We start from the raw sequence: 22,331 nt of genomic DNA, 5'->3' as shown, positions 1-22,331 counted from the left end.
TATTTTACACAAGGGAAGCACAGAACAGAAAATAAATCAGCCAGGTAGAAAGACAGAGCAAAGCTAAGAAATTTCAGGGCAAAAACCCAGCAGTTTAACACAGGAATACTGCTGAGGTAAGGCAAACTTGATCAAATTTGTGGTTATATTACTGTGTTCAGTTTCAAGACCAGCTCTCTGTTCTTTCCTCTCAAAAAAATCATTGTCCATGTATAAACATTAAGCACACCAGGAATTCTTCAGCATTTAGCTAAGGTTACAGTTTAACCACTTGAGTGGTTCTTCCCTCCTGGACATCAGAGAGATTTCATGCAAATGGATAATGAAGTTAACTCCTCAGGACTTGTCACTTATACTGGAACTTAGTTTTTCCCATTTTAAAATTATGGGAAAAAACCCACTGCAAGAAATAGCAGGGATGAGTGGCACATATATTGACTTTTTTCATATTTATTTAATAACTGTTGCATGGAAGGTTGTGGTGAACTTTTTGTTTTAAAATGATAGTTTGATGTAACCTGTCCATCCTTGCTGCTATCTTTTAATAGAAGTTTTCTGAAGCACATGGGCAACATTAATGATAAGCAGAATAAAAAGCCAATAGCTGTCTAATTCTAATTCTATAGTCTCCATTTTCCAAGTAAATGGGAAAATGTAAATCCTGAAAATACAATGCCTACAAATACAGTCAGAGACTGTATTGTAGGAAATGAGAATGTGAGTAGAGACTATATTTTGAAGTTATGGGGCTAGCAAGGTGAAGGAATCACTGAAAACCTACAGCTAGACAGTAAAGCAAACAAAAATCCACACCACAAAACCCAACCAACACCAAATGATTAAGCAGTATTTTATCAAGATGATAGTCCAGGTCTAAATTTCTTGAGTCTACATAGCTTTTGGAGAGATTTTCTGACATAATCCCAGATTAAATATATGTGTAAACACTTTACCTAACATAAAGATATGTTAAAAGATAAGAAAAAAATAAAGATACTGGAACATATGCCAGAGTTGCTGGCTTACTGAAAAAGGTAACTAGAAAGGGGAAAAATAACTCGGTTAAAGTCCGATTCTGGCATCATTGTCCCTGTTATATGATGCAATTAAACAGAAATAAAGGTGTGACTCTACTTAACATAGCTCTTTAGTAATTGCTTGGGTAATAATAGTACCCAAGATAATAGGGATGTCATTTGGCACAGAGTGACCACATGTTTACATATTGAGGCCTGCTTATAGATGTTACAGAAAGAGACTCATCACAGTTCAAGTGAGAGAGCAAGTACTCACAGACTTCTAGGGGGATAAGGAACATAAACAGCCCTTTACTAAAATTAACAGTGCTATTTTTCATCACAAAAATATTTTTCATCAAAAACAAGCATAGGCCTCCATAAGTGTTTTAAAACCAAAGGAAAACAAGAGGATAAAGAAATAGGTACAAAATAAAGAAGAAAGGCTGAAATTATTTTTATTTCACAACACAGAAGAATTAAAAAGGAAGAGGTACTGAAATAAAGAAAAGCACTGATGCAAAATAAGGAAAGCCAAACACTTTAATGTACTGTAGTTACTTATTCCACTATTGCCTTTTTCCATGACATTCTATTGATGATTTTTCATTGATCATCAATAAAGTAACACTATAACACTATAAAAACCTTATTTCTTTCCAATGTTTGTGCTAGATTGACAGTAACTAGTACATGTCAAAGGGGCAACCAGTTCAACTTGAAGACTTGATGCAAGGGAAAAATAATTTAAAAAGATCAATAATTATGTATTAACTTTGAAAGGAACACCAAGTGAAACAAATGAATAAATAACTAGTTAAAGGTTATTTGTATTTTCAAATAGTATTTAAAAGCAAATGGACTACTGTTACCAAGAAGATTGGGCATCTGACAGCAAATAAGACAGCGAGGCATTCAGCTTCCAAACAGAAAGAGGTGAGAATTAATATTACACTAATGAGCCACAAGCATACTGCTGGCTTGTTTTTTATTAACACTAATAAATGAGCTCATAATACTGATCAGAAGTGTGTTTTTTTTCCTTCACACATCTCACAAAAGAGTTTCAGGTGACAAGTACTATGATACACATGGTAGAAACAAACAACTGTGGCCACAAAGATGTTTTCTTAACTGATGATTAATATATTCAGGAAGCAATCACACTATTCATTAGTAAAAGTTTACAAACATTAAAAAGTGCATAACATTTGAAACCAACAACAACACAAAAATATATATAATATATATACTATATATAAAGTGATATCACCTCCTGTTAATAAAAGAAAACAAATCTTCTGATTGTGATTGGTGCTTATGTGATTGCCACGGTTTACTACTCAGTCACTCTACTCACCTTATTCACACAGAGGTTGTGGCTGCCCCATTTTTCAGTATTAAGCCTCATGTGCAGCCTTCTCTATTGTGGTGGGATGGGGAAGGAATTCAGTCAGCATAGCTACTACAGAATAGGCCATTAATTTGATGATATTTTAAGTAATCCCTTGGATGGCCAACGTATCCTGGTATTTCAATGAATGTCTGGTTTGGGCTGTCATTATGGAATAGTTGAAATGGTAAAAATCTAGTCTTTTGAGTGCTAGGTGCCAAGTCTCTCACTTCACTCTCCACATCCCAGCCAACAGGCTGCTGTACTAGCTTCTAGCACTTGGCTGTACCTGGCACATCAGTAACAAGCTACTGCCTCTGCAAACACAACAGCCCAATCAACCTAGGCAAAGGAAAAGAAGTAATAGTCTCCCTAGATGGATCCAGCCCACAATCCACTAGTTGGACTACCCTGCAATCTAAAACTCATTCCAGAATACATAATTGGCAATAACCTATGCCAGTTATTATCCCGTGTGTAAACAAGGCCCATCTTTAACAATGTGAACCAGGAAAATCTCTAGCACCATGAAATTTTTGACTTTTAACCTATATAAGGTTATAAATGTATTCTTAAAACTACCATAACAATAAAATACTTGGACTAACATTTTTTAAAAAAAAGTATCTCCGAGAAGGATTAAGAAATTGAGAGTAAAATTAGAAAAATGGGGAAGAATAACATAAAGGTTCAGCTTGAGTCTCTGATATGCAACTAACTACAAGCAAGTGGCAAAACTGTACCAACAACACCAAACACACTGAAGTATTCACATTAACAAATCGTTTTGAAGGCTCATCTAGTAACAAATTAGAGTGTTGCTGAGTAATTTAGGTTTAGGCATAATCAATTTAGCAGTTGACGTTTTAAATCTATCATGTGCACATCACCACATTATGCAAAAACCCAGCCCTTTCAAAACGCGTGGTAGAAAAATTCACAGTAACAGAAATATTCTTCATAAGCAGTTGAGAAGGGGCAGTGTGGAGCATTTAAGTTGTACAATACAAAAAACATTGTAAATAACAGCTGTAAAACAGACGCAAGGTTCTAAAAACAGTGCTTTCTTTACAGTTCTTTTAACGGGTGAACACTTTGGCCAGAGAATTTTAAACACTGAGGATCACACAAGCCTTTGCTTAAGATATACAATGGGATCCTCTAACTTTTCAAAGGCCAATTGCTACAAGATTTACCTGTTCTACTTTCTAAAAGTGTTCCCAACAAGTAGTCATTTATGAAGGGATCCATCTGATGACACTATCCCAAAAAATCAATACATGTTCAACCATTGCTAATGACAGAGGTAGAGAATATTCTGTCTTCTGCCACAGCTTGCACCCCCATTTTTATTGTGTTGAGTGGGTTCCAGCAGTGAAGACACATGCACTTTCTTTTCCACCAGCTTGCTCATGGAAACAAATTTGTTCCAGCATGCTCTTGTAGACTAAAAATCATCCAGCAGCTGTTCCAGTCGGTCAAAGTCGAATGTCAGCTTTCTTGCTTTGCTGCCTCCCCTTGGGCCTCTCCGGTTTGCTCACTTGGATTTCGTTGTGCATCTCCTTCTCCTTCTATAACACACAAGAAAGGACAAGTGATCCACCTTATGGGATCTTGCTCCCAAAACCCCAGCTGTTCACCCATCAGTCTTATAAACAAAGTAAAAAGAAACTGAAACTGAACTTTGCATTAAATATGAAACTTTGTGCTGCTAAGACAGCACCTTGTGAAACACCCTCAAGCACAAATTACTAGCTGCAACTCCTACTATCATTTTAAGTATAGACTTAAAGTAGCTAGAAATTCAGAATTCAACAAAAATAGTAGGGCATTTTTGACAATTTCTTCACTATGATACTGTGATTATACGACAAAAAAAATCTCAATTATACCCAATTTGAACAGTTTACCATGCACGTTCAGACAGCTGAAAGTTAAGTGCAAGTAGGAGAGAAGTCCCCAAACACTGGGCTAATTAGCTATGCATACATGATAAGGAATAATGTTAAGACATAATTTGTCTCTTGTATCTTGCAAGGGTCCTGAATAATTAATATTCTGAATAATGAACTGTTTTCTATTTATCAGATGTACAGTGTTGCCTTTATTATATTTAGACAAAATGTATTGCCACAGAGTATGTGGAACCTGTATTTTGAACTTGGGTGTATACACCCATTCCATAGATAATAGCAGGTTGATAGCTTATTATGAACAAATACTGGAACAGTTGTTTTGAAGGGTGAGAATTATACACTAATTATATGTACTATACCTAATTATGCAGTAAAATTTTGATTATATGTCATTGACTGATCAATGAGGGAACTAACCAGCACTTGAGGTATCAATAATGTGGTCTTTCAACATGCCCTCACTGCCTAGTGCAGTCCAAAGCTGTTCCTGTTCTTTATAGGAAAGAAATCTTGATGGTTTTTCAAAGTAAATGTACTAAATAGGCTCAGGTAGCTTATTTTTTTTCAGTCTGCATTATCCTATTCTGCCATTACACCATACATTTGAAAGCCAATGCACTTGAACTTTTGCAAGGTAATGCATATTGCTGTTATAAGAATAAAAGAAGAATTAAAGAAAAGCAAATGTAAACTTGATATCTGTATTGGTCTGTATTAGACAGTACTCAGCATAAAGTGTTTGAAATTCACCCTGAAAGAAATAAGGCATAACCCCCAAATGTGTTTTTTCCTCTTAATCCTGCCAGGTGTGCTGCATCTGCTCTAGGAACATCTGAGCTGCAGGCAGCCTTCAGGAGCACAGGGTGGAAGTTCTGGGCACTTTTTCTGTGTTTGAGCAAACCCAGAGAAGGGCAACAAAGCTGGTGAAGTCTCTAGAGCACAAGTTTTAGAAGAAGCAGCTGAGGGATCTGGAATTGTTTAGATAGGAGAAAAAGAGGCTGAACAAGACATTATTGCTCTCTACAACTACCTGAAAGAAGGTGGTAGGGAGGTGGGTGTCAGCCTTTTCTCCCAAGTTACAAGCTATTGAACAAGAGGAAATGACCTCAAGTTGTGCCAGGGCAGGCTTAGATTGAATATTAGGAAAAATTTCTTCACCAAAAGGGTTGTCAGGCACCAGAACAGGCTGCCCAGGGAAGTGGTAGAGTCACCATCCCCAGAGGTATTTAAAGATATGCAGACGTGGTGCTTAGGGACATGGTTTAGTGGTGGACTTAGTACTGCTGGGTTAACAGCTGGATCCTATGATCTTAAAGGTCTTGGTCTTGTGATTCTATATATGTATCCCAAAACCACTAGTATATTCTAAACTGGAATTTGGGACACAAAAGATTTTCTAAGCTCACTTTTGTTTGGAAATACATGATGGAATAATACACTAATACTCATGTGAATGATAATACAGTGCATTTCCCAGCATTTGTGGTTTGGACGCTTTCATCTGGAACCTAAGTGTACCAATAATACAAAATTAAAATATGTTTTCATTGTATGTGATTCAAACTACACAGCCTCCTGAAAAACTATGCAGGGATTTTTGCGTATCTACTACATAGATAAATTTTATGACCAACTCTGTATGCTTTTCTGCAATGACTAAGTTACCCCAGGTATCCAAGAAAAATTTGACTCCTGAATTATGCATTAAAAATTTTGCTAACTGTTATCTAAACCATTCTCAGCATTATAGAGCTATCTGCATGTAGAAAATGCTTACCAACATGTATTAAAGGCAAAAAGTCACATCCTTTTTATAGCTCACAAAAGAACACAGTTTGGGCTTACGATCACTTACAGTCCAACACCTTACCTTAAAAATAGGGATTGGTTCTTTCTTCTAAATGAACCAGATCAAAGATAATTTTGATAAGTGTAAATTTGATACTGAAGAAAATTGAAGCAATAAGAAAGGTTGGCATTACACATTTTAAATGCCACCTACTTTATATTTTTCCAACATTTTCTACATATTCACACATTAAAATAAATAGATACACCTACACACACACACTAATAGAGCTTTCCTTTTTAAATTGAATAAAAAAAATAAAGGCCCTGCCCAGCTAGAATTGCATGCATCTAGAAGCTATAGACTCCAAACTGGTAACTGCCGAAGGACTAACTTAGGATGTACATTAGTCTGAAAGCTAAAAAAAAAAATAAGAACCCTCCTCTCAAAACAGCACTACAACCACTTCCCACCCATATTTCGTTGTCCAATGTTGAGACTGCCACATGCTGCTGTCTCTGAAAAAAGTATGTGCACAAACAGGGCAGCTACTTAACAACAATTTGTTCTTTGCTGCATTTGTTTTCTTCAGCTGTTACCAAAATAAGCTCAAGATCTCTTTTCTAAAATGAGAAAAGGGCTTTCAAGTATCTGTAAGATCTGTTTATCGACCTCCATCTTTGTAACATAAAAATAATTACACAGCCATAATACTATTTTTATTTAATGTAAGGCCCTTCACCATACACTGGCCCCCCTTTCTCTCAATTGAAGGTACACAACCAGCTAAAATTTTTGGTAATATTGGACGTGACGTACGATTTAGGATTGCATTAGTGCTTATCACCCTAAAAAAAGGATGAAGTGTGAGCAGAAGAAAGAGCATTTACTCAGAAAAAAGATCCAAGTAAAACAAACAACAATGAATTGCTATTGCCCTGTCCTCTGGCAGCTTAACACACAGTTAACCTCCACAATAACCTTTCAAGCAGACACATGGCTTCTCCTACAGGCTTCAAACCAAAAATCTTCCATTAAAGCATATTATGAAGAGTTGGGTTTTCATGAAATTTTCCATATTTTCTCCCTTATTTTTGATTTTCAATAAAATTTATCCTGACAGGGACTATGCCACTAGGCACTCACTTCAGAATGACCTTTCTTTTTTTCAGTAGCATGTTGTTGCTGCAAATAATCATACTTCCTATTTATGAAATCTGTGCTTCTTATTACAGGAAACAACCACTGATCTTCCATTACCAGAATACATGCACATAAACTATGTTTTGAGTACCAATTTTTATTTATTTATTTATTTTTAAATAAAGTTAATAAAAGACTAAAATGTACTTACCTGATTTGTTTATGTCAAGCTCTGATAACTTTAAGGCTAATTCACTAGAGTTCCCACCTGGAGAGGACACAAGTATGTCATGTAATGCATTTCTTCTACCTGTTCTTCCTGAAGCAATAAAGTCTGCATATGTAGATTCCACATCAGTCATTGCTAACAAATATCCACATAGCAGTACCTGGATGGGAGAAAGAAAAAGAACAACACTTAGAACAATAGAAAAACAGATTACATTATGGCATGGAAATAGAAGAACTGGAGAGTTCTCATTGTAGAGTAGATTTTCTATACAGTAAGCAGCAAAAGAATATGTCCCATTCTCAATATTTGGATAAATTAGGAAAAGAAGCAATACAATGCAAAAACAAAAAACAAAAAAACCCTAAACAAACTAAAAACCCCAACAACAAAGTGTGTGAGTTTTATGCAATCTGTATTCAACAGTATCTTAAACAACTTCATTTTTCATACTGCATAAAGTGCTAGTGAGTATTTTAAAAAACCAATGACCTCAGCAACATAATTTCTTTACAGAGCTGTCTCTGCTTTTAATATTAGCTGGGAAGTAGGAGGTAGGTAGGGGGTGGAAGAAAGTTCTTTTCTGCAAAAAATGCAGAGTGTAAGGAGCAAGAAAGTAGAAATCGATAACACTTTTGCATGCAGAACACAGGGCTCATCCATAGGCTCATCCATATGTTTTGGGTACTTTTCCTCTCTGTTAGTATGATAGTCTTGGGCATTGTATACAGACCTCTTCAGGCTCAATTTATTTTGGTGTGGTAGCTACACCAAAGTGAATGCACTACTTAAAGTCACTGAAATGAGTGGAGACATATGAATAGAGCAAGCTGAAGACCTAAACTATGATGCAGAGATTGGAAAGCTATGCTCTATAAGCTAGATATAAACTCAGAATCTTTATTTCAAACTCAATTATTTCTCGTGCTCTTATGGAACATTGTGATGATGTGAATTAAAATAAGATGTGTCAAAGATACAAGCAAACTTTTCTCTCAACTTTTAGTAAGAGAAAGATTTGCATCCCTGCTGGTGTTATCTGCTATAAACCTAACATGCTGGGATTTTTTTTTTTTTTTTTGGTCTCCACAAGTTATGGAATTGTAACCAGAGCTCAGGGAGAGGGGTGGGGAAGGCACTTTCTCTTGCTGATCACTCTGCTTTTACTGTAGTCCAGTTTGTACTCCAAGGTTTTCACAAAAATCTAGGCTACCATGCTTCAGCTGGAGCTTTCCTCACATTTCAAGTTTGGATGTAGTAGGGGACTCAGGGACTGCTAGAGCAGTACTCCAAAGGAAAGAACCACTACATAAAAACAGCACTCCCACAGCTGTACACTTCTTTCTCTTCTAAGCAGTATTTCTATGATTGCAGAGAGAGAACATAGTCATAAAAGCAACACTGCACAGCTGCATACAGTGAGAAACTTTAGCTACTGCAGTAGCTGAAACTACACAATTTCATAGGATTCTTACTACTCAGTTCCTACTGCTGTTTCTGGTCACTGAAGAAATCCTTGAAGTCATCACAAACACTAACAGCAGTAAAAGATTCAGCTTTCTTGCTTTAAATAAGAACCCCTCATTTTTAGATACATCTTTAATTTTAAAAATAGGTATGTAAAGACAACACTTCCTCACCCTCAACTCTGAATAACTTCACAAAACCTGGACATTCTTTATCATCATTCTATCCCTCACCTTCGAACCTTCAGTTCGTGGTGTGAGTTTGCTGTGTCTGTGAAGACAAGAAGGGTTCTACACCATATTTTATTTAGTCTAAATATAATTATATCAAATATCATTGCAAGTCTGACTGACTTAAAAAGCATTTCATTGCTACCAAGCTTTGGTGTCCCATGGCAAATGTTGAATGGCTGACAGGATAATTTTACTGGTAGGAAGAACCACTATGAAACAGGAAACTGTTTAAAAAAACCCAAACAAACAAAAAGGCCCCAAACGAAAGAAAAACCAAACTAAAACAAAAACCACAAAACCCCCAAAATGACACCACTGGAACTAAATCAAACCAAAAGAAAACCCAAACAAACCAACTCAAAAAAAACAAGCCCCAAAACAAACACCTAGGGAACGAGAGAGGTCAGCAAAGTCTGCCTAACACATAAAATACTGGAGTCCCTCTCAATTAAAAAATGTTTAACGAGCATGTGAATTTCTTCCCATTAAGTGCCCTCTTCTTGAAACACTGAAAAATACTGAGCCAAAAGAGAAGTCTACTATTTGTTCTTTGCCCATTGTAAAGACATCTCGATGCCAAATAGATCAGCTATGTAGTAATGAAGCATATAACTTGTAAAGGTGAAGGGGAACAGTTGAGGTCAGCTGTGATAAAGTAAGACAACAACACAAGTTTTACTTATCTGACCTGTTCACTGCAAGAATATCATCCAGAAAGGTTAAAAGATATTTGAAGTGAAACAACTTATTGCAACTGGTCTGTAGAAAAGGATGTGGAAAACCTGAAAAGTAATCAACCTACAGGCTTGGATTTTGTCAACAGTGTAGCACCAGCCCAAAGTCATAGTTATCACTCCCACCAAGACATTAATTTCATTTTAGCACAGAAAATAAAATCAAACAAAGAAAACCAAAAAGAAGAATATTAGTTTGCTACTTTGGAAGCTGCTGATCAGTGCATCAGGAGCAGTACAAGCAAATAAGACTGACTGAGGTGGAACAAGCTACAGGGCTGTAAGGCTGGCAAAATGGAGCAGTACCATACTCCATGAGCAATTCCCTAAATTGTACAAACTGCATTCCACAAAAGACTCTTCTGTAAGATTATAATCTTCACAAAACATTCCCTAAAACATTGAAAGCAATGAGGGAAATCTCAAGCTTATTTTATTTAGCAATGAAACTAGCTATCAAGTCATAGAAAAGCCTGCTTGTGGAGAACTTTATTTCAAAGTTCATTTTCAAGATGCTCATATTTCAATAGGCTCAATATGGCATTACTAACAACATTATGATCAAAAAAGAATGTTACCAAACATACATTTATTAACACTTCCAAGTTTTCCTGTCTGTGTCTTCTCCAAAATGTCAAACACCATTCTGTTTTGAATTGGCATTATCTTTAGACATTACTGCATAAATATGGAACTTCACTGACATCACCCAAGAGCTCTCCTTCCAATGAATGGCTCAACGCCCAGCAGTCTGTAACTATTCATTGTACCAGTGCTTAAGGAATTACCATTCACTCAAAAAAACCTTTTTTTCTTCATCTCTATGGAAAGTGGAATTTGCTACCACTTCTGTGAAATGTAACTTGAATTTCTTACTAATTGCATTTACAGATATTCCTGCATTCAATCCTGAGGTTGCAGTTCCACAAGTTCTACTAAATTAAGTGTTGGTTTTTTTTTAAGTAGTGAAAACAGTACTCTGTTAAGTACAACTGAACTGAAACAAGAAGGCTGCAAACCTCACTGCTTCTGCCAACTGAACCAGCAAATTAAAGAAAGCAGTTTTGTGAGCATAAAAACTGATGAAAATTGCTGTCACAGGACTGAATTCCTAGGTAAGTGATAAGATACTACCTTATTTCATGTCTCCCTCAGCTGTGCTTTGTCTTTCCTCCCACAAAGTGTTACTTTACTTGATAATGGGTTATAGCTTGCAATACAGCCCTGGGATGGCATCATTTCTTTCCTCAGGTTTTTGGTTCCATAAAATTTCTAGAACTGTGGGTACCCTAGACTTTTCTCTTTGTCCTCACAATTCCTTCCTCCCAAAGCTGTGTTTAAAATTAGCTGAAAGGACTTAAAGAATGGTGGAGGATGAAAAAGGTTGATAGGCCTAGTTGCTGTCTTGGATTTCAGCCAAGTAACAAGACATTTCTATATTATTAATCAATACCCTGGGTAACATACACTGCTACACCTCCAAAAGGCCTATGTCCTATACAAATGAAGAAGTTTCACTGGTAAGCATCATAAGAAGTAGAACTAGTATCCAAAGAATGCAGAAGGAGAAGGAAATCACAGAATTATGAGTTGGAAGGGGTCCCTAGAGATCACCTTGTCCAACTCTCCCAACTAGAGCAGGATCACTTAGAGCACATTACACAGGACTGCACCCAGGTGGGCTTCAAATATCTCAGAGAAGGGGACCCCACATCATCTCTGGGCACCCTGTTCCAGTGCCTTGTCACCCTCATAGTAAAAAAAGTTTTTTCTTATGTTTCAATGGAATTTCTGATGTTCCAGGTTATGCCCAGTGCCCTTCATCCTGTGACAGGGAATTCCTGAAAAAGGTCTGGCTCCATCTTCCTTACTTCCACTCCTTAGATACTTGTAGACATTAAGATGATCTCCCTTCAGCCTTCTCTTCTCCAGGTTAGAGTCCCAGTTCTCTAAGCCCTTAGTCATAAGAGAAATGCTATAATTTGCCAGTCATCTTTGTTGCCCTCCACTAGACCCTTCCCAGTAGTTCCCCATCTCTTTTAATCAGTATTCATGTTTTCAGAAAATTTTCAGAATATCCCTTGTTTTCCACAATCCATTTTCTGTGGTAAAATTTCCATTTTCATGCTCTATATAGAAAATCATATCTCTAAAGTTTCTGATGGTAACTGTCAAATTTCTATGATTGTTTTCCTTCTTCTATGTACTTTGATTTTATTGAAAGAAAAAAAACCTTATAAAAACCTAAACATCTGGCTTCACAAGTGAAATCCTTATTTTTTCTGCATCCTATAACCATTCAGGGAAACCAAGCAATACACAGTGCCATTGCTCTCAAGAGTTTGGAAGTGAAAGCACAGAAACTATGTGGCATACCAATGTGAATTAAAAAACTGTGTTTACAGTTTATGGTCTAGAAGTACCAAAGGTTGTTGAATTTAAGGGCCTAGCTATCTAAAAGAAGGCCAAACACACTTAAAATACCTTCACTAATTGGTATTTATTATCATTTTAAAGGAAGACAAAAAAAGAACAGGCATTCGACACATGACTTGTCTATGGGATTTAGCATCTTGCTGGCTCGCACAAGAGAGCTGCCATTTTCTTGGCAGACCTGCAGTGTAAGACTAAGAGATATGATCCTTCAATTTTTACTCCCCCTCTTTCTCCATGTATGCTTAATGATGGCATTGAATAAGAGATTTTCAAATAAAAATCTCCCAGGCTTTGGCTGCTAAATGTTGTATCACGATCAGCACATCATTTAAATATAATTATCTATATTCAGCTTTCATAAGGGAACAATAAAAAAAAGAGAACTTGTCATTTATTAGCATGTCTGTTTGAGAGAAGGTGTATAATTATGCTTTTAAAAGAAATTTTAGTTCCAAATCTAGCCTTAGCTTAGAGACAGGGCTCTTTCCAGTGAGGAGATAGCTCTATTCCACAGCAAACTGCATCTAGATTCCCACCTCATTCATGGTCTGATATGTTGGTAAGAGAAACAGAGGAATAATTTAAGAAAATTATACTTCTTCCACAAGAAATTATAACTGTTGTGCTATACAGTAGTATTACTTTTTCACAGACACAGATGAGCCAGAAAATATCATTAACTCTTGAAAGCCACTTAAAGGAAATATCAATGCCCATGCCAGCTAGCAAGCTGGACAGTATTTTAATCTGCACTTGGAAAATCTCTAGCATAGTTTTGTCTGTCTTGTCTGTTTCTGAAATGACTACCTCTATCAAACAGTAACATAGAACAGGTCACTTACCTTTTTGATAGTCTGCATATTTACTGTGGACATAGTATATGTTGTACTTCTAACAATAACAAGATCCTAGCGGAAGTCAGTGAGCAATTAACTGATTAAACAGTGAAACAGATGAAAAGGGCCACCTGAAATTTATTATTTTTTAAGTCAGAAAAAAAATTAGCAAGCCGTTTTTAATCTGTACAAAAAAAAAAAAAGCACTATGAAGTTGGATATCCTTCAGCTCACAAAGAGATCTATACTAAGAAAGTTAATAGATTTTCCTTCTGCTCTGTATTACCTAAGTTATGTTTTACCTAACAAGATATACAGCACTAAAAGCCAAATAGTTAAATTCTTATTTTGTTTTTGCTCAGGCAAATTTCATGATGCCTATATCCATAAGGATTTGTTCTCTCATCTACCACTTAATTTGAGCTCACAAGTTCAGTTTTATCTTCCACTATATGATAAAAATTTGCAATGAAATGACAGCAGCAGATAATAATTAAAAAAAAAAAAACCCAACCCAAAACAAACAAACAAAAAAACCCAACAAACAAAAAAACCCCCCAAATGCAAACATAAGCAATGAAGCAATACTACAGAGACCTTGGTTCTGTGGAAAGATAAAGTACAGAAGTTCTGACTCTCACAGACAACTATAGAGGTTTTTTGAAAATAATTATAAACAACAAATGTTTTGATATTTTGAAATTAACACCCCTTACAGGAAACAAATCACAACATTTAAGTATCAATATGAGGACTCCATTAGGGAATGGGAGAGGGTGAGCTGCCACCTACCATTGCCAGTCACAACTAAATATAAAGAAAATACTAAACATGTTTCAGAAGAGGAATCTATTGCTGTGTGACTTTTTTACTTGCAGTTGTTGAATGGACATCTTGGCTTCTGAAAGGAAGGAGGGGTTTAAAGCATCACTCTTCAGGATGCTCTGATACTCTCTACGTACAACTAAATCCATTGCTATAGCATCTCAAAACAAAGAAGATGGATGATGACCTCAAGCAAAATGGGAGCTGTGAAGCTCCTCACGTGACATGTACCTGACAGCCCTGCTGTGCATCCCCACATTCATCTGAAGTGTGAGAAGGCTGATGCTATAGGCTTGTGGAAGAATGAGGCCAGGTAATGCAGTGCTGCAGTTTATTTGCTTAGAGTGGTGTGGTGCAAGGAGCAGGGTTAACACAATCCTGAACAAATACAATGTCTTGTTCATAAGGACTGGTTTCAGCCTTTGGGGAAAAACCCTGTCACTGGGGGTTCTGCATGGCAACATAAAAGCAGCCTTGGTGACAGTGATCATGACATGGTAGAGTTTAGTATCAACGAAGGAAGAAGCAGAGGAATAAGTAGGATTTCAATCCTGGACTTCAGGAGGGCTAACTTTGTCCTCTTCAAAGATCTGGAGGAATCCCATGGGTTAAGACTCTAGAAGGCAGAGGGGCCCAAGAGAGCTAGTTAATATTAAAAAATCATTACCTCTAAGTTCAAGAGAGGCACATTCCACTGAGTAAAAATAGAGTAGAGCAGGGAAGAAGGCAAGAGACCTGCACAGCTGAGAAAGAAGCTGCGAAAAAAGTCACGTGGAAAAAAGAAGTTCGTATCATGTGGAAAAAGGGACTGGTCACTTGGGAGATCTATAGGAACATAGATCTCTTAGAAGTAAATTTAGCAAAGGATGTAAAAGAGAACAAGAAGGGCTACTGCAAATACATCAGCAGTAAAAGGAATGTGGAAAATGTGGTCCCACGGCTGGAGGAGGTGGGAGCTCTGGTAATGAAGGATGCAGAGAAGGCAGAGTTACTGAATGATTTCTTTGGTTCAGTCTTTACTGCTAAAGACCAGCTCTTGGGAATATCAGACTCTGGCAGGAAGAGAGAAAGCCTGGAAGAATATGGTAAATGAAGACTGGGTTAGGATCATTTGGGTAAACTGAACATACAAAAGTAAACAGGCCCAGTGGGTTGCACCCATGAGTGCCAAGAGAGCTGGCTGCTGTCGTTGCTCTACCACTCTTCATCATTTTCTAATTTTCGTAGAAAACAGGAGAGGTGTCCAAGGGGAAGAAAGCCAGTGTTGCTCCAGTCTTCAAAAAGGGTAAGAAGGAATATCCAGGAAAGTACAGACCACTCAGCCTCATATCCATCTCTGGAAAGGTGATGGAGCAGCTCATTCTGCAGGTAATCTCTGAGCACATGGAAGAAAAGAAGGCTATCAGAGTAGCCAGGATGGATCCATCAAGGGGAAACAATGTTTAACTAATCTGATAGCCTTCTAGGATGGTGTAGCTGAATGGGTAGATGCAGAAGAACAGTGGATGTTGTCTACCTTGACTTTAGCAAGGCTTTTGACACTGTCTTCCACAACATCCTTGTGAGCAAGTTCAGAAACTGTGGGCGTAGAACAGTGAGAAGGATTGAGAACTGTTGAAACAGTAGAGCTCAGAGGGTTGTGATCAATGGTGCAGAGTCCAGTTGGAGATCTGTGACTAGTGGTGTTCCCCAGGGGTCAGTTTTATTCACCATCTTCATCAATGACCTGTGTAGGGGGACAGAATGTATCCTCAGCATGTTTGCTGATGATAAAACACTGGGAGGATTGGCTGATGCAGCAGAAGTCTGTGCAGCAATTCAGCAAGATCTGACAAACTGGGCAACCTAATAAGATCCAACAAGAGTAAGTGTAGAGTCCTGCACCTGGGAAGGAATAACACCATGAACCTGTACAGATTAGGGATTGATCTGCTGGAAAGCAGCTCCATGGAGAAGGACTTTGGAGTACTGGTGGCCAATAAATTTTCCATAGGATAGCAATGTGCCCCTGTGGCTAAGAAGGCCAGTGGGCTGGGGCTATTAAAAAGAACATGTCCAGAAGGTCAAGGGACATTCTCCTCCCTCTCCACTCTTCTCTAGTGAGATCACATCTGGTGCACTGTGTCCAGTTCTGGACTCCCCAGTTCAAGAGGGGCAGGGATATACTACAGACAGTCCAACAGAGGGCTACTTGGATGATCAGGGGACTGGGACATTTGTCTTATGAGGAAAAGCTGAGATACCTAGGGCTGTTTAGTCTGGAGAAGACTGAGAGGGGATCTTACTAATGTTCAAAAATATCTTAAGGGTGGGTGTCATGAAGGGGCCAGTATCTTTTTAGTGGTGTCCTGTGATAGGGTAAGGGGATAAACTGGAACACCTCAATATAAAGTTCCACCTCAATATAAAGAAAAATTTTTTACTAGAAGGGTGACAGAGCACTGGAACAAGCACAGGTTGCCCAGAGAGGTTGTGGAGTCTCCCTTCTCTAGAGATTTTCAAGGCCCATTATGGACATGTTTGTGTGCCTGCCCTAGGTGATCCTGCTTTGGCAGGGAGTTAGACTGATCTCCAGAGGTCCCTTTCAAGCCCTTCCATTCTGTGATTCTATGATTCTTCTGGAAGAGATGACACGAAAGGCAAGACCACAGGGGAGTATGAAGACACAAAATACACTCTGCAACAGGAAAAAGGAGCTCTTTGTCAACTGCTAGTTTACTGGAAGAGCTCATTCTATTGAGGATTCACAGCAAATTGGCAGCTTGGAAATGCTCTGCACAAAGGAAAAAAAAAGACTTTTTGCAGAAATGTAGAGTAGATGTCTGCTTAGAACTAGGACATTCAGTGGAGCGGAGCAGGGAATTTGTGTGGGCTTTGTTAGTGAAGCATCTCTATCTCCCTTACCTTGCCCTTAATTCAGGATTCATACTATAAGCAACTTTTTTCTCTGAGACACTTCTGTCAAAAAGTGCCAGTGCTTTAAAGCTATTGATCAACACAATTCTCACTAGAAAACATAGCTGTGTCTCTGATGCCTGTTCTTTAGAAACTTGTTATTAGCACCATAGCAACTTTTTTTTGTAACAGCCGCAGCTCCTCTGTTCACTGCTACCTGCAACAGCATGGATATGGCTGGGGAAAAAGCACTGAAGAGTAAATGATCAATAGTCTGAAAACATTTTGGGCCAAACTGCTGTGAGTCCCTGTAATCAGAGTATAGAATTATTTGGGTTGGAAGGTACCTTAAAGATCATCGACTTCCAAAACCCCTACATGGGCAGGGACATCTTCTACTAGACCAGGTTGCTCCAAGCCCCCTCCAGCCCATCCTCAACCATTTCCAGGGAGGCAGCAACCACAAATTCCCTGAAAAAACCTGTTCCAGTGTCTCACCACTCTCCCAGAGAAGAATTTTGTCTTAATATCCCACCTAACTCTACTGTCTTTCAGCTTGAGACCATCCCCCACTTGTCATATCACGACATGCCCTTTTAAAATCAAAGGTTTAGCCAACTTTTAAATGAAAGTCTGATAGCAAAATAGTTCTGTTGATTACCTGCAGAGCACTATGAGCCTTATAGACAATCAGTAGGGCAAAAGAAAAAATATGGAATACAGTCAGATAAAGGGTTTTCTTATTACATTTCCAATTCTTTGGTAGAAGCTTAATGCTATGGAAGGGGCTAACAATGAGAATTGTTGGACTAAATTTAAATGCCCATATACACACATGTAGGTACCGGTATGAGGTGAATCATCTGATCCATATTAAGGATTTGGTTTACAATTAATGCAACTAGCAACTTCCATGTCCTTATCTCTTCCTACTGAATAGAAACAAAAGACTAGAAGGTAAGCAGAGATCTGTATTATACTGTATTATATCTGTATTCATTAAGTAATGCACTAGATGACCCAAAGGGACTTTAGTTTTAATTTTTAAATGCAGCATATATAAAATGTTTACCCACATAAGACCTGAATATCTGAATATCTTTTTTCCCCTGTGCAGATATCTTGCTAGATATTACTTTACCAGTACTAATGCTTTTGAGGTCAAAGCAAAACCAAACAACTTCCTTTCTGTTAAAAAATAAAAAAATTGAAAAAAAAAAATCAAACAAGGAATGGCACACAGGAGGCATGCAGCACTTTTGCTGTATAGTTTTCCAGTTAAATGGGAACCAGCTGTTTTGAAGAAATGGCTCCATGGTGCAAAGCAACCTCCATTCATTTGTAACAGCTGAAGTGCTCAGCTGAACTATAGCTCTGAATGACTAAACATCCCTAAGTAATTTATTAGTTGCTTCAGTTCCAAACAACCAACCATGAAACTAATGAGTCATGATCTTTACCTAGTTACAAACCAAGAAACATAGGCCAATTCTTCCATATTAATATACAACCAATCTGATAAAATCCATTGCTCTCTTATGCTAGGGTAAGAACTAATGTGAACTTGCTCTTCATTGTTTTAAACTGTCAGTAAAGGCAATGGTTAACAAGAAGGCATTAGCTAGTACTGCCAAGACTTATTTATGAATGTGCTGGGTTAGGGAATTATGATAGAATTACCAAACCACAATATGGACCTAAAGAATCAGATTTCTGGTGGGGAGAAATAGTCCAAAAGAGCACTCTGCCTGGAGGACAATACCTCAAAGGATAAAAGCAGATAGAGAGGAAGCAGTATTTACCCTAAAGCACCCAAAAGTTCAGTTAGAGAAACCAGTTAAGCCTGTATATCCAGAAAGAGAGCTTTGACTGTGATGGAACCCTCCAGCTGGTCTACCAAGTTGTACTCTGTTAAGCCAGAGGGGCTTATCCAGCTCAAGGACTTCAACAGGGATTCTGATATGAATAAAGGGTTTGGATCACTCACACTTTTTTTTGGGGGGGGGAGAAAGCATCAAAATCTTACAGTGGGCAGATATGCTAGTCAGATGTCTAACAATATTTTATACTTACTCTTTCTATGGCATTCATGGTATTTACTAGTCATCAGAAAGTCTGCTTTTAACATTGTGGAGCCTGCTTATTACAAAAGGACACTTTCATCTACCTGGAGTGTTCTATCTTAAATGCTTTAATTTTCCATTTTTGGAACACTGAGTATTTCCAATGCTTACTGCTGGATTACGATGTAACAGAATCATGTATTTCCAGGCAATACTCATATCTTTAAACCACCCATTTTTCCTCAGTAATTGCAAGGACTGAGGCTGTCTTAGGTGACCTTTCTTACCTCACTGCAAGAGATTTAGCTTAGAGTTGCCCTTCCTGTTAAACTGCTGCCATTCTCAAGATTACTGAAGTCTCCATTTTGTGATGTTCTGCATTCTGACAACTTGATTGATGTGTTTACAGCATCTGTAACAGCAGTTCATAGGTAAAAAAAGCATTTCAAAGGGAAAGTATGCAGTTAGAACATTAAAAAGAAAATATCTAAATAATAGTATCATGACAGCATTTAAAACTTAGGGGTATTTTATCCTGTGTGACAGAAGGATGCACCAGAATTTTCAAAATGTTTCTTCCAGACCTCTTTTGCTTCAATGTTTCAGTACATTGTGCAGTTTAGCTATCAGGTATTCAGGATAACTGAAATCTCCACAGTTTACCTATCCTTAAACTCTTCCTTAGTATTTAAAAATCAATTATCCCCTTCTAATATCCCCTCAAATCTTGAAGATAACATCAACTACAAGACAGATAAACATTTCTTGTATCACATATCTTTTCAGCAGGTTCTGGTGCAATAGCTCAACAGTCTGCATGTGACTGCCTTTTTTAAATCATGCAGTCGTGACTCATCATGAAAGTATGTGTTGCAGCATCCTGAACAGAGAAGCTTTAGCTTACTACTGTTTCATCTTCAACAGTGGTAAAAACCATACTGGAAGGAAGGGTTTTACCTTTTCTGATAGCAAGACTATGCACAACTTTCTTGTTACCAAATACTAAATATTAGTTCTACATTTATTTTGACCTGATACAAAACGAAAGTAGCTGTAGTATAAAATCTGCTTCTGCTAAAATCCCACATTTTACATGCAATCTTGGAGTTTGCCAAGAATACACTCAATAGCACCATACTTTCCAGTATTTGCAAAGATAAATATCACTGGGCCACCCTGAAGAGCTGAGCAAATGAGACAAACAGTTTTTAATAACAAAAGTATTTGAACCTTTGTGCTAAAATACATTAATCAATATTTCATTCATGATATATTTGGTCAACTTTTTGGTTCATCAATAATAAATTAACTTTTCCATGCAACTTTTTTTCCTGTGGCAGGCATTTAACATCTATTTTACATTTGAATTAGTTTTTCCAGCCAACGTTCTGCCTTTCTTTTAATTACTATCTAGAAGCTACAGAAGAGCACACAATTTGGCTGGCAGCATTTCAAGCTTCATAACTTAAAAGCAGTTCAATTTATTATATCTCACATGATAAATTCATATTCTATATTACATGTCATTTCACTTCAGTTTCCTCTTAGCATCAGCTTTGTATTTTCAAGGTTTCCATCATTTTTGCATTCTGTTCCCATGTGTACACTGACTACTTTAGAGTCTAAGGACTGCCTGGGTCTGTTGCTATGCAACAGCATAGCCTACTTAGGGCTTCCTGAAATAATCGTCTCAAATATGCTTTTTTTAGACTTGTTTCTAGCAGGAGTACTTCACTGGTTCTTTATAATGGACCACTGATGATATTACCACAGTAACTGACAATGGTCACCTGGAAAATTGTGGTACCTACCTAAGATGACAAAACCCAATGTTATTGCTTTACCTCCTGCACTAGCACAGGGAGTTACATAAACCTCTCACATACTGGTATGTTTGCCAGGTGTTCTCCAGATATATGAGGCATGTATTTACAGAAAAAAAAAGTCTAAATTCTTGTTTGTCTTATTCTATTTCATTTAAGGGGGGAATGAGTTCTCTGTTTAATCCAGAATAAGCCACCAGTCAGAAAAAAAATAAACCCTTGTTTTATCAAGGTCGATTATAATTTTATTAAGCGCAACAGAAAGAACATATATCCAAACATTTCATGTTGTAATTCATTATAAAATAAGTTGATTTTGAAACTCTTTAGGACAAGATTCCACATTTGTAAAACCACATTACAGATGCCATGAACTGGGACTGCATTTGCTTTTTGAGGTACCCTCAAGCAGCCCTCGAGAAACTGTTCAGTGAAACATTAAATCTTTCCAGCCTCTATCAGCATTTTTGTTACAGCCTTCTAGTGTGGCTGCTGCAGGGGTGGACTAAAGCATCTTTTTTTCTTATTACCGGCTTGTTGGGAATCTTAAATTAATTCATTGCTGTAACAGTATGTCGAGCAATATAAACACAAGGCTCTTGTTAAAGCATCAATCAACTCTAGAGACAAATACTGAGGGATCAGAGGTAGGAAGTACAAAGATTGTCGTGAAATGAAGAGTATTTATATTCTTTCCATTCTTGCCCACCTTAGCATGCTCAGCTCAGCAGCTCTCTTTATGGAGAGCTACCTGTCAGTCCAGAATTAAGATAGAGCGTGCAAGGATGTTTCCCAGATCCAGAGAAAATAAAAACAAGGTTTAAATGAAGGCCCTTGCAGAGCCAAGTCCACCTTCAGTTTTTAAAGGAGCAGGCAGAGCAGAGCAACTTCATATTGTTTGAACAATCCTAAGTCTTAAAGATTACTTTTTCTTAAAAAGAGTAGGCCGTGGAAGGCACAGAAATGGGCTTCTAAAGAAAAAAATAAAAATCTCTATGTGTATAGACATGCTCTCCAAGAATATGATTCAGCAAGGCTTAGTGAGTGTGACTCTCTAGTGTGGTGAATTTCAAGTCTCTGATCTTTAAAACCACATAAAAAGTGCAGCTCAGCTCAAATTGGTAACAACACTGTTTTGAAAGTGAAGAGGTCAAGACCCAAAGAGCAGTAATCTGAAAATGATGCATTATCAACTGGATGAGAGAAAAGTGTTAATAAGGAAAGTCTTTATAATGGGGAAATCATTTACTGTGTTCTGATTGTCCTTTACACTTTGCAATATCTGTGGGCATTTAAAAGAGAGGTCAAATAATTTCTAGTGTAGAAAGATAAAAAGAAAGCCCTTACATTTGCCATGAAAAGTTTGAAGATAGGAACCTTACTGACCTCTTTTTCATTCCCATGCTTAAAAAAATATAATCTTATTAACTAAAGATGAAAAAACCAAGCTAACCACCCACCCCTCTTCCTAAATAAACCTTTGCCACCTCTGATCATTTTGTACATGAGACTGAAAAATCTCCACTTTAGACA

General features: G+C 37.5%; 1 protein-coding gene across 1 annotated transcript in view; it reads right to left on the bottom strand.

The window, feature by feature from the left end:
* Window positions 1–1,457: 1,457 nt before the first annotated feature.
* PKIA (cAMP-dependent protein kinase inhibitor alpha) overlaps window positions 1,458–22,331 on the bottom strand; it is a 43,682-nt gene continuing 22,808 nt past the window's right edge. The window contains exons 2-3 of the mRNA XM_030445536.1: window positions 7,469–7,646; window positions 1,458–3,980 (exon numbers count right to left, since the gene is read on the bottom strand). Of these exons, the coding sequence (XP_030301396.1) occupies window positions 3,901–3,980; window positions 7,469–7,619 (231 nt within the window). The 5' untranslated portion in view covers window positions 7,620–7,646 and the 3' untranslated portion in view covers window positions 1,458–3,900. The remainder of the gene's footprint in view (window positions 3,981–7,468; window positions 7,647–22,331) is intronic.

The sequence above is a fragment of the Calypte anna genome, chromosome 2 (genome assembly GCF_003957555.1).
Source record: "Calypte anna isolate BGI_N300 chromosome 2, bCalAnn1_v1.p, whole genome shotgun sequence".
Classification (NCBI taxonomy): Eukaryota; Metazoa; Chordata; class Aves; order Apodiformes; family Trochilidae; genus Calypte; species Calypte anna.
Note: the sequence above shows the minus strand (reverse complement) of the source record. Positions and strands in the feature narration are given on the sequence as shown.